The sequence below is a fragment of the Heterodontus francisci genome, chromosome 9, assembly GCF_036365525.1.
Source record: "Heterodontus francisci isolate sHetFra1 chromosome 9, sHetFra1.hap1, whole genome shotgun sequence".
NCBI classification, from domain to species: domain Eukaryota; kingdom Metazoa; phylum Chordata; class Chondrichthyes; order Heterodontiformes; family Heterodontidae; genus Heterodontus; species Heterodontus francisci.
This window is the reverse complement of record NC_090379.1, coordinates 76939783-76952356: the sequence shown is the minus strand read 5'-3', so window position 1 is coordinate 76952356 and position 12574 is coordinate 76939783. Positions and strand designations below refer to the sequence as shown.

The 12574-nt window shown below is 42.1% G+C and overlaps 1 protein-coding gene across 4 annotated transcripts in view; it reads left to right on the top strand.

Annotated features, from left to right (window-relative positions):
- Window positions 1-12574, top strand: part of g2e3 (G2/M-phase specific E3 ubiquitin protein ligase) — a 169181-nt gene that overhangs the window by 70366 nt on the left and 86241 nt on the right. For all 4 annotated transcript variants that reach the window (XM_068039370.1, XM_068039369.1, XM_068039368.1 and 1 more), the window contains one exon: window positions 66-182. In XM_068039370.1, the coding sequence (XP_067895471.1) occupies window positions 66-182 (117 nt within the window). The remainder of the gene's footprint in view (window positions 1-65; window positions 183-12574) is intronic.

Genomic DNA, 12574 nt, shown 5'->3' with positions numbered 1-12574 from the left:
TCACCGGACTTGACTTCCTCTTACCAGTACTTGATATTCTTCTGTCAAATTTTTTTTTTGTACAGAGATGCATCCTGGGAACTTGAAGAGAATGCATTTCAGGAACTATTACAGCGTTACCAGAGATGTGATGCAAGAAGATGCCTTTGTAAAAATGGAAGAGAATATGCTGAACCTGATAGGTAACTATTTGTTTTTCCACGAAAAGTGATTGCTGTATTCATAGCCTGAAATTAAGTTGTTAATCTGTGACATATTGGATTCTTCAATGCTAATACTTTGGATTTTGGGAAACAATAGTATTACATTTTCAGTTAAAATTTTGAATTTAACTGACAAATCTGTCAAATATAAGTATACGCTGAAAAGAAACAGATGTATGGGCGTAAACGCCATCATGGGGCTAACTGGTCGCAGTTATTGCTCTGACAATAGTAAAATATTTTCTATAAAACACCATAGTTTCTTGGTGGAAAATTTAAGATGCACCTGAGAAGGTACAGAGGAGATTTACAAGGATGTTGCTAGAAATGGAGAATTTTAACTGAGGGAAGATAGGCTGGAATAAAAACAAGAAATGCTGGAAATACTCAGCAGGTCTGGCAGCATCTGGGGAGAGAGAAGCAGAATTAACGTTTCAGGTCAGTGACCCTTTATCAGAACTGGCAAAGGTTAGAAATGTAATAGGCTTTAAGCAAATAAAGTGGGGGTGGGGCAAGAGATAACGAAAGGCAAGGTGATGTTAGGACAGGGTCACAGAGGATAACTGACCAGAAGGTCATGGAGCAAAGGCACACAGTATGTTGATGTGTTGAAAGACAAAGCATGAGCGCAGAGAGGGTGTTAATGGACAGAAAAATAAATAGCCCAAGCCCAAAGCACAAACATGAAAAAAACAATGGACAGGCTCATGGTAAGAAAAATAAATGATGAAACAAATTAAAATAAAAGAAAAAAAATAACTGAAAATAAAAAGTGGGGTGGGGGGTGGGGAGCGGAAAACCCGTCATGCTCTGAAATTTTTGAACTCCATGTTCAGTCCAGCACGCTGTAGCTTGCCTAATTGGTAAATGAGATGCTGTTCCTCGAGCTTGCATTGATGTTCACTGGAACACTGCAGCAAGCCCAGGACAGATATGTGGGCATGAGAGCAGGGGTGTGTGTTGAAATGGCAAGTAACAGGAAGCTCTGGGTCATGCTTTCGGGCTGAGCAGAGGTGTTCCACAAAGCAGTCTGTTTGGTCTCCCCAATGTCTTACCATGTGCGTGCCCACTGTTTTTTTCATGTTTGTGCTTTGGGCCAGGGCTGTTCATTTTGCTGTCCGTTAACGCCCTCTCTGCACTAACACTTTGTCTTTCAACACACCATTAACACATAATTTGCCTTTGCTCCATGACCTTCTGGTCAGTTATTCTCTGTGACCCTGTCCTATCAACACCTTGCCTTTTGTTATCTCTTGCCCCATCCCCATGTTATTTGCTTAAAACCTATTACATTTCTAACCTTTGCCAGAAGGGTCACTGACCTGAAACATTAACTCTGCTTCTCTCTCCACAGATGCTGCCAGACCTGCTGAGTATTCCAGCATTTCTTGTTTTTATTTCCGATTTCCAGCAGCTGCAGTATTTCACTTTCATAGAAGATAGGCTGGGGTTGTTTTCTTTGGAACAGAGGAGGCTGGAGGGAGATTTAATTGAGGTGCATTAATTTATGAGTGGCTTAGATCGGATTGGAAGGAGCTATTTTCCTTAGAAAAGAAGTTGGTAACTGGGGCCATAGATGTAAAAGTAATTAGCAGAAGGATTAGAGGGGAGTTGAGAAATTTTTTCACACGCAGGGTGATGGGGGTCTACAACTCACCATCTGAAAGAATAGTAGAGGCAGAAACTCTTATCAGATTTCAAAATAAAACTTGGTTACAGCACTTCAAGTGCACATCTTACAGGGCTACAGACCAAGAGCTGAAAAATGGGGTTAGGCTGGATAGCTCTTTTTCAATGAGCACACACAGTGGCATAAATGGCCTCCCCCGTCCAAGCCATAAATAAAGGTATGGTTCTGTACCTTTGGCAGAAACTGGTTTCCATTATGTTTCACATTCATAAGATGTGTTTTTTCATTCGAATGGTAGCTGCACATAGGAATTGGGATTTCAGAATTGGGGCAACAGTTACTATTTTCTGATGAGATCATCTCCGTTCTTTGCTCATGTCTGTAATAGTCCTTCCTCAGATTCATAGTGATTAGCCTGCCACCTTAGGCTTATGAAATGATAATTTATGCAAGGTTACCACTGTGACAGGAAATATATTTCTGATTGCTGAAGATTAGGCTATTTTTTACTGCCTATTGAGCATTACGATTCAAAATCCATCCAGGTGTTGAAAGCCAGCAGCCCACACTTGATATGATTGAAAGATTTAACCAATTAACAATTTTTATTTCAACCCATTGAGAAATTTTTTCATTAAACTTGTTCAGTGAGAAACAAGCTGTTTTGATCTGAGGTGTGAGAAGTTGTTTGCACCTGATGTGATCAATGCAGTTATTTTAGCTGTAACTGCAGGTGAATTGACAAAACTGTGCATCCAGACAACATTGGCAAGCAATAATCAGTGTCTACAGAGGCATGTACTTTTGCAAAAAAAAAAAGCTTAAAGAACTTGAGAATTTAATATGCACGTTTCAGAAAATACTTTAAACTAATGTAACAATCCAAGTTAAAAATTATTTTGATATTCTCGGCCGCCTCCTATTTCCCATCTGCATTTTGCAAGTTGGCTGCATCATCCGAAGACGTACATCATGTTTAACTTGTACTCTAATGACACACAGCTCTACTTCGTTACCACCCCTCATGACGATTCTGCTATGTTGTCAGAATGCTTGTCCAACATTCAGTTCTGGATGGGCCACAGTTTTCTCCAATTAAATATTGGAAAGTCCAAAGGCACTGTCTTGGGCCTCCGCCACAAACACTTCCCTAGCCGCTGTCTCAAATTAAACCAGGCTGTTCTCTTTTAAGACCCTCCTTAAAACCTACCTCTTTGAAACTTTTAATCACCCATCCTAACATTCTTCTATCTCCTTAAAAAACAGAAAATACTGGAAATACTCAGCAGGTCAGGCAGCATCTGTGGAGAGGAAAACAGAGTTAATATTTCAGGTCTGATTTCCAGCATCTGCAGTGTTATGACCGAGGTGGGAGGAGTACACTGTTCATTCTAGTCCCACTTCTCCACAGGTCACAACATACATTTAAATATTCCCACTTAGCAATCATATACTCTATTTTTCCCAGAATAAAACACACTAACCAGGTTTCTTGAATAAACAACAAAATTATCAGTTTATTATAAAACAAGCCTTGACCAGTAAGGAAGGAAGTAAAGCATAAACACACAGATTGAAGTATTACAGTTTTCTTTTACCTCAGCCCCACACGCGCACACACATACACTGGTTAACCGTAAAAATAAAAGGGATTGTTGTTTAGAGCTCTGTTACAAAAAAAAAGACCAAAAAACCCACTTAGGCTGAATAATTGCTCATTCTTGAAGAAAAAAACATGAGATGCTGTGTTCCAAAATTGGCATACAGTCTGGCCTCTGAGTACAATCAGACGGGTCACTGGGATCTTTTAGAACAGTTCCTGTCAGGCGGCATTGAGAATTAATTTAGCAGGCTTTTCTTCAAAGACAGGAGCAAGATGATTTGACACAGTGGATTTCTCAGGGTCTTTTAGAGAGGTGCTAGAAAGCTGAGCTTGTGTTGTGGTCTTCCTTGGGAATTCTCTTCTCTCCTTGGAACAGACTGGGCTGAGCTGGGGTTCTGTCCTACAGTTTTATTTTTTAAAACTCCAACCTCTTTTAAACAGTTCATTCCCAACTCCAAACAATTCAAAAGCAAAGCCGGAAACAAAAAGTTCACCTTCTGGCCTGTCACTTCTCTGCACATACCTTCCCCGTAACTAGGGCCTTTGTTTTATTCTTAACTTGAGTCATGTGACAACCAGTAAATGTTGTCAAACAAATCCATTCAGTGTCCTCTTGATGACCCTCTTGAAAAAAAACTGGTCCAACATTTCTTCATTTTGACTATGAATCCTCAAAAAAATATTTTTAACAAAAACAGAAGCACTTTTGTGGTGGGACAAGAATGAACAGTGCACTCCTCCTGCCTCAGTCGTAACATATAATTCGGGGCTCTTGGTAGGATAAACCCAAAGCCGATGACGTACAATTGGAAGTGGGGTAATAACTGAAAAGAGAGAAAGAAAACAGGTTTCTTGTGCAATAGAATAAAGTTTACTCTACTGGAATGTCTTTAACAGTTGCTGAAACTTTGCTGGGAATGGAGGATGTATCCCTGAGTGATTTGAGATACTTAACCAAGGTTAAACTAAAGGATTAGGCAGACTTGTTGGCATGAGAGTTAAAAGCAGGTGTCATAGAATTGTACAGCACAGAAACAGACCCTTCGGCCCAACATGTCTGTGCTGGCCATCAAGCACCCATCTTTTCTAATCCCATTTTCCAGCACTTGGCCCATAGCCTTGCATGCTATGGTGTTTCAAGTGCGCATCTAAACACTTCTTAAATGTTGTGAGGTTTCCTGCCTCTACCACCCCTTCAGGCAGTGCGCTCCAGATTCCAGTGTGTTAGAGAGGGAGATGGACCCAAGGGACTCCTGCACTACCTGCCGAGTTCTTCTGCTCTGCCTGGTGGTCACCCATTCCCTTTCTGCCTGAGCAGTCTTTACCTGCGGTGTGACCACCTCCCTAAACGTACTATCCACGATGATCTCAGCCTCGCTGATGCTCCACTGTGTCCCCAGCCGCTGCTCCAGATCCAAAAAGCGGATTTTGAGTAGCTGCAGCTGGAGAGACTTCCTGAACATGTGTTCGCCCTGGACACTAGAAGTGTCCCTGACTTCCCACATTGCACAGGAGGAGCACTCCACACTGCCGAGCTGCCCTGCCACAACTTGCCCTTAATTTACTCCCTTAAATTGCTCAAAGATTAGTGATTATTTACACTAGGGACCTTGATTCCCTAAAAAACACTAATTTAAGAAAGCAGACATAATTAAAGTAATAACACACCATTTGAAATTGGAAGAAGGCGGCAAACTAGAGGATAGTGCAGTTGAATTAGCTAAAATTCAGTTACAATTGAAAAAAACTTGAGCATGAGCAGGAAATAGAAGAACAAGCTTGATCAGAAAAACGAGGAAAAAGAATTGAAAAAGATTGAGCTTGAAAGGGAATTGACAGTGAAGAAGCTTGAATTTGAAAAAGAGGAAAGGGAAAAAGAGCATTTCAAAGAGAAAGAGAAGGAAGGGTGGAACGAAGACAAAGGGATAGTCTTGACTCCAGTGAAAGATCTGGCGCCAGCCCATTCCCAGTGGAGAGCTGTTTAAATTTGAACAAGCCCCCGCTAAGTTTGAGGAAAGGGACATAGAGGCATTTTTCACTTCTTTTGAAAAGGTGGACAAACAGATGAAGTGGCCAAAGGAAAGCAGGACACTGCTCATGATGGGCAGAGTTCATGAAGTTTATGCCATGATTTCTGAGGAGGCTTCTGCAGATCATGAGATGGCAAAAAAGGCTATTATTGCTGCATATGAGTTAGTCCCTGAAGTTTACTGCCAGAAATTTCTGAACCTCCGGAGATTGTGTGGGCAGACATGTATAATATTTGAGAGGGTAAAGCAAATTAATTTTGATCATTGGATACGGGCACTGAAGATGGAGGTCATATATGAGAACCTTAGGGAACTAATTCTCCTGGAAGAATTTAAAAATTCACTTCCTCCGTTAGTAAGAACCCACATTGAGAACCAGAAGGTTTCAACAGCCAGACAGGCAGCGGAAATTGCTAATGATTATAAGCTTGTGTATAAGCCCAAACCCTTTGTCTGTCATCCCCACAAACCTGAGAAGGATAGAAGGTGAGAGGGTGAAAAGAAGGCAAGTAGCCGGCGACAAGAAGGGACAGCTGGGAACACCCCGGGATCTCCTTCTCAGAAAGGAAGATGCTGAAGGTGGAAGTGAGGTCTGCAAGCCTAAATGTTACCATTGTCACAAGGTGGGACACCTTCGTGCAGACTACTTGAAGTTGTGGGGTGAAGTTGCGGGATAAACCCATAGGACTTATTGGGGTGCACAAAGCCAATGCAGAGAGAGGGGCTCTGACCAAGAGTACAGCAGATCAGGCTGTAGCTCTGAATGCAGCTGTAAAGCTAAATACAAAAACTTCTGACTGCAGGCATTGTGAGTAAGATACCTGAGTGTTATAGGGAATTCTTGTCAAAAGGAAAACGAACTCCTTATCCTTTAAGTGAGGCAGGCAAACGTATAGTTATACTTGGGGATACAGGAGCCAGCCAAACTCTTTTGCTGGGGAAAGGCGTAACTTTTCCATCAGAGAGCGCACTGAATGCCAAGATTTTAGTGAATGGTATTGGTGGGGAGTATATATCCTTACCTTTGTATCGGGTGCACCTAGAGTGACCTAATGTCTGGAACGGTAACTGTGGGAGTTGTCCATAGTTTGCCAGTAGACGGAGTTGACCAATTCCTGGAGAATGATTTGGCCGGAGGAAAGGTAGTAGCTTCACCAGTAGTCACAGAAAAACCAACTGAGGTTAAGGAGACAGAACATTTGCAGGAAAAGGTTCCAGGAATTTTTCCTCCATGTGTTGTAACCCGAGCACTGGATAAACAAGTTACATTATCGGAGGTAAAATTCGCACCACAGTCAGATAGTCGAATATCTGAAACTTTCTTTGGGGATTTGGATAATCCAAAGGAAATGTTTCATAAGTCTTCTCTAATCAAGGCTCAGCAAACTGATCGAGTTAAATAAAGTGGCACAATCAGCTCTGACAGAAGCTGAGGCAAAAAGAGTTCCAGAAAGCTATTATATAAAAAATGGGAAGTGGAGACCACCTCACAGACCTGCGGACAAAGAATGAATGGTAATTCATTAGATGGTGGTGCCAGGAACTATTAAGGATAGCGCGTGAAATTCCTATAGAAGGACATGTGGGGATATGGAGGCTACTCAGAGCATTTAGGAGTCTGTAGGGATAAGCCAGGATGTACAATCATAGCCATGCATGATGTGGATGTAGGGGAATCCATTCCTATAAAACAGCATCCTTATCGCTTAAGTCCAGAGAAACAGGCCCAGGTAAAAGCAGAAATCCAATACATGCTGGAAAACCACCTAATTGAACCCAGTCAAAGCAGCTGGGATTCCCTAGTCGTATGAGTGCCCAAACCTAACAATTCAACTGGACTTTGCATAGATTACAGAAAAGTCAATGCAGTAACAAAGGCAGACTCCTGCCAATATCTTGCTTGGAAGACTTTATTGACAGAGTGGGCAGTGCCATATTTCTGACAAAAATAGATTTGTTAAAGGGATCCTGGCAAGTTCCTTTAACACCCTGAGCTGAAGAAATATCGGCCTTTGTCACAATGGGCGGTCTTTTCCAGTGCTGAGTACTGCCATTCAAGCTAAGGGATACCCCAGCCACTTTTCAGAGACTGATGAGCCAAGTGGTAGCCAGTGTTCCTAACTGTGTAGTTTACCTGGATGATGTGCTGGTCTACAGTGACACTTGGAAGGACCACTTGGAACAACTAGAAGCTCTGTTTAGAAAATTACAATTGGCTCAATTAGTAATAAACCTTGCCAAAAGTGAATTTGCAAAAGCTAGATTGACCTTTCTCAGGCATAAAATAGGACAACGACAAGTATTGCCAAGAACTGCGAAAGTACAAGCATTGGTGCAGTTCCCTATGCCTAGGACTAAGCGAGAAATCGAGGTTTTTGGGGATGTGTAGTTTCTACTGAAAGTTTGTACCAAATTTTAGTACCATAGCTGCTCCATGACTGATTTACTACAGAGAAAGAAAACCAAGGTAGTGTGGTCAGGGGAATGCCAGGCATCTTTTGAGAGGCTGAAAGCCATTTTGATTAATGAACCAGTATTGGCTGCTCCAAATATCACTAAGCCCTTCAAGGTAGCAATTGATGCTAATGACCTGGGGGTCGGTGTATTCCTGTTAAAAGACGATGAATCAGGAATAGAAAGGCCAGTGGGATACTTTTCCAAAAAATTAAGTCAACACCAAAACAGATATTCAACAGTGGAAAAAGAAACCCTAGGTCTATTATTGGCTCTTAAGCATTTTAAAGTCTATGTCTGCCACAACTACAGAGAGACACTGGTGTATACTGATCATAACCCCCTAGCCTTTGTGGAAAAATTTAAAAACCAGAATACAAGACTATTCCGTTTAACTCACAACATTTAAGAAGTATTCGGATGAGCACTTGAAACGCCATAGCATACAAGGCTATGGGCCAAGTGCTGAAGAATGGGATTAGAATAGTTAGGTGCTTGATGGCCGGCACGGACATGATGTGCCGAAGGGCCCGTTTCTGTGCTGTATAACTGACTGACTGAATTCCAGTGGAGTTTACTGTTATAGCCCTACCACTTAAAGATTATCCATATTGCAGGACAAAATAATGTGATTGCAGATGCTTTATCTAGAATCTAATTTTACTTTGAGTTATGTAAGTGCAAAGATAGTAAAAAGCATAACTATTAGCTGCAAGAAAAGTGAGTATGAGTGTGAAACTGTGTTTTAAAATTTTTCAGCTATTTTTTCCACACTTTGTAATGAAACACATTTAAAATTGGTGTTTCAATCCTCCAAGGGTGGAGTTGTTATGAAAGTGCTTCTGTTTTGTTAAAAATCTTTTTTTGAGAATTCATAGTCAAACTGAAGAAATGTTGGACCAGTTTTTATTTCAAGAGGACACTGATTGCTGGTTGTCACATGACTCAAGTTTAAAAATTGAACAGAAACCCTGGTAACTGAGGAAGATGTGTGTAGAGGAGTGACAGGTCAGAAGGTAAACTTTCTGTTTCCGACTTCGCTTTTGAATTGTTTGGAGTTGGGAGTGAACTTTTTAAAAGGGGTTGGAGTTTTAAAAATAAAACTGAAGGACAGAATCCCAGCTCAGCCCAGTCTGTTCCATCTCTTTAAAACCTGCAGAAGAAGTAGTGAACTTCCAAGGAGAGAAGAGAATTCCCAAGGAAGAAGACCACAACCCAGCTCAGCTTTTCAGCACCTCTGTAAAAGACCTTGAGAAGTCCACTGTGTCAAATAATCTCGTCTCCTGTCTTTGAAGAAAAGCCTGCTAAATTATTCTCAATGGAAAGAACTGTTCTAAAAGATCCCAGTGACCCGTCCATGTGTACTCGGAGGCCAGATTGTATGCCAGTTTTGGAACACCACATATCTCCTCTGTTGTTTCTTCAGGAATGAGCAAGTATTCAGCCCAAGTGTTTTTTTTTGTCTGTAACTGCTCTAAACAAAAATCCCTTTTATTTTTCCGGTTAACCAGTGTGTGTGTGAGGGGCTAAGGTAGAAGGGAACAGTAATATTTCAAACTGTGTTCATGCTTTACGTCATTACTGTTTAAGACTTGTTTTCTAATAAACTAATAATTTTGTTGTTTAATCAAGAAACCTGGTTAGTGTGTTTTATTCTGGGAAAAATATATGACCGTATCGGTAAATGAGAAAATTTAAATATATGTTGTGACCTGTGGAGAAGTGGGACTAGAATTAGCAGTGCAGTCTCCCCGCCTCGTTCGTAACAGCAGTATTTTGCTTTTGTTCTATTATCTCCTTTGGGTCAGTGTCAATCTTTGTCCGATTACTGCTAAGTGCCCTGGGACTTTCTTCTATGTTAAAGGAGCTATAAAATGCAAGTTGTATCTTAATCTGATTTGTTTCTGTATGCAGTTACAGATTATAATAAATTTGACTATTTGTGTTCACTGAAGTAGGCTAAAACTGCTGAAATGCTGGAAGATGGCCTGGATTGCAACAACATCTAATTGAATTCTATGACACCAACTGTCCCCTTCTTTTGTCTATCTATAATTTTTAATCAGAATGTGATTTGCACGTTCCTTTGAAAAATGATGTGAACTTTCCTATTAAAATGTCTATAGATATTTGTGACTCTTAACCTGTGAAGCTTTGCTGTGATGTCAGCAGGTGCAGTTCTAATAAGGGCTTGTGCCATGTTTTGCTGGACAGGCGTAAGAACGAGTGAATCAATTGCTCCCAGGTGCCAAATTCCCAAACAGGTCCTAATACAATAGCGGGACCCCTATTTAAATATTTTAACGAGCCTAGCGTTCATTTCGGGCAACATCAGGTCGCTTAAGGAACACCAATAACCAAAGCTAATATGTTGGTCGCTCCATTTTGTGTGCACAGCTGCAGATTGTCGACTGTGAAATTGGTAAATGGACTGCCAATTTCATGCCTGGAAACTGCTTGAAATGCAAACATGTTTCTACCTAAATTGCAGAAGGTTTTATTTAGATTTCTCTGTACGTTGGTGCCTCAGAAGGCTGTATTCCAACCACCGTTAAGACATTTTGGAAGATGTGTCAACTGCTGGCTGAAGACCTGCAGCTGCCTTTGATCAGGAGAGCATTATCTGGACCAAAATCACCTCTTGAAATTTTGTGCAACTGGATTCTTCCAGGCTATATCTGGTGACTTTTGCAACGGCCGTGTTAATCAGGTAGAAGTTCACCATTGTATAAAGATCATCACTGATCCTCTCCTCTGACAGGCCTTGCAAGGGCATTGCCTTTCCGGTAGAAATGAGAGTTATCTACTTCTACAGATTGGCAAGGCTCTCACAGGTGCAAGGAGTATTTGGTTGGCATCCTTCCATCTATGAAAGATGATGGACACGCAGCGAACAATCCATTTAGGTGGGGTGTCTTCTGTTGGTGCACCTTTGCTGATGCTTGTGAACGCCAATCCTTGAGAGGCAGGTTCTGCCACAAGTGCTGCACATGAAGCTGTCAAATAATGCTGAGTTGTTGTTTTTGACACTGGTGCCTGTTGTCTTAGTGCACACCAATCCACAGGATGTGTTGCCATTTTCTCTTTCGCTAGCTAGTGACTCCCAGGTGCGATAGTCGACATTTAGGGCCTTCATATTACGCTTGCAAGCTGTCTTGAAGTGGAGCCTTGGGCGCCGGCTACATCACCATATTGAAGGTCCTTGGATTTGCGACTGCCTCCCATCTGGCAGACCTGTCCCATCCACCAAAGCTGCCTGTTTGATCAGTGCCAGTGCACTTGGCTCTGCCTTTGGGAGGACTGCCACATTTGTCCTGCCATGATGTACCCATAATGCGCCACATACCGTGAAGATGGAAATTAATGAGCTGCTTTTCCTGGAAGTTGTAAATCACCTATGTTTCACAGCCTTACTGCAAGGTGCTGAGAACACAGGCCTTATAAACATTTAGCTTGGTCGTAAGGATCAGCTTGGTGTTATCCCATGCGTGTTTTACGAATCGGCCAAAGGTGTTAGCTGCTTTCCCTATTCCCTGTTTCACTCCATTCTTCACTCTGAAACTGTCGGAAATGGAGCCATCAAACGGTACAGTGCAGTCCATGTTGTCATGGAAGGAGAGGATGAGACTGAGGAGCTTCAATAGACAGCCAATTTTTCCCAAAATCTTGTAGAGCCCTGCTCTGCTGATGGTGTTAAATGCCTTTGTGAGATCTGCAAAAGTAAGGTAAAGGGGTATACTCTGTTCCCTACACTTCTCTGTAGTTGACGTATGGAGAAGATCATGCCAACGGTAGATCTGCTGGCGCAGAAACCGCATTGTGCTTCCAGGTACATTTGGTCTGCAAGTACATGAATTATTTTAAATATCACCCTAGCAACAGCTTTCCCCGTGATGCTAAGGAGTGAGATGCCCCTGCAGTTGTTGCAGTCTTCTCTGTCGCCTTTGTTTTTGAATATTGAGATGATTTTGGCATGTGGAACAGCCTACTTTCAAGCGGAGAAGGCATAAAGGTGTGGCAATAGATGGGACTTTCTGTGCTTTAGTAGTTTGTCTGGCATTCCATCCTTGCTGGGTGCCCTTCCGTTCGCGAGGTGGTCTTGGCCTTCTCAAGCTCCAATGATGAGGGTTTTTCACGTAACTCATCCATGACAGGAAGTTGTGGAAGATTGTTAAGTGCATACTAGGAGAAGTCTGACTCTTAGGAGTGGGCGGCGCAGTGGTTAGCACCGCAGCCTCACAGCTCTAACGACCCGGGTTCAATTCTGGGTAATGCCTGTGTGGAGTTTGCAAGTTCTTCCTGTGTCTGCGTGGGTTTTCTCCGGGTGCTCCGGTTTCCTCCCACAGCCAAAGACTTGCAGATTGATAGGTAAATTGGCCATTCTAAATTGCTCCAAGCATAGGTAGGTGAGGGATTTGGTAGGAATGTAGAATTAGTATAAATGGGTGGTTGATGGTCGGCACAGACTCGGTGGGCCGAAGGGCCTGTTTCAGTGCTGTATCTCTAAATGAAATAAAAAATAAATAGGAGTACAGCTCACAGTACGGATCAGCCCAGCAGGACGTCTGTTTACTTCTGTCAATGAGTACTTCACCATCTGCCGACTTCAGAGGAACAACATTGGTGATGGCAGGGCCAAGCGCCCTCTTAATCG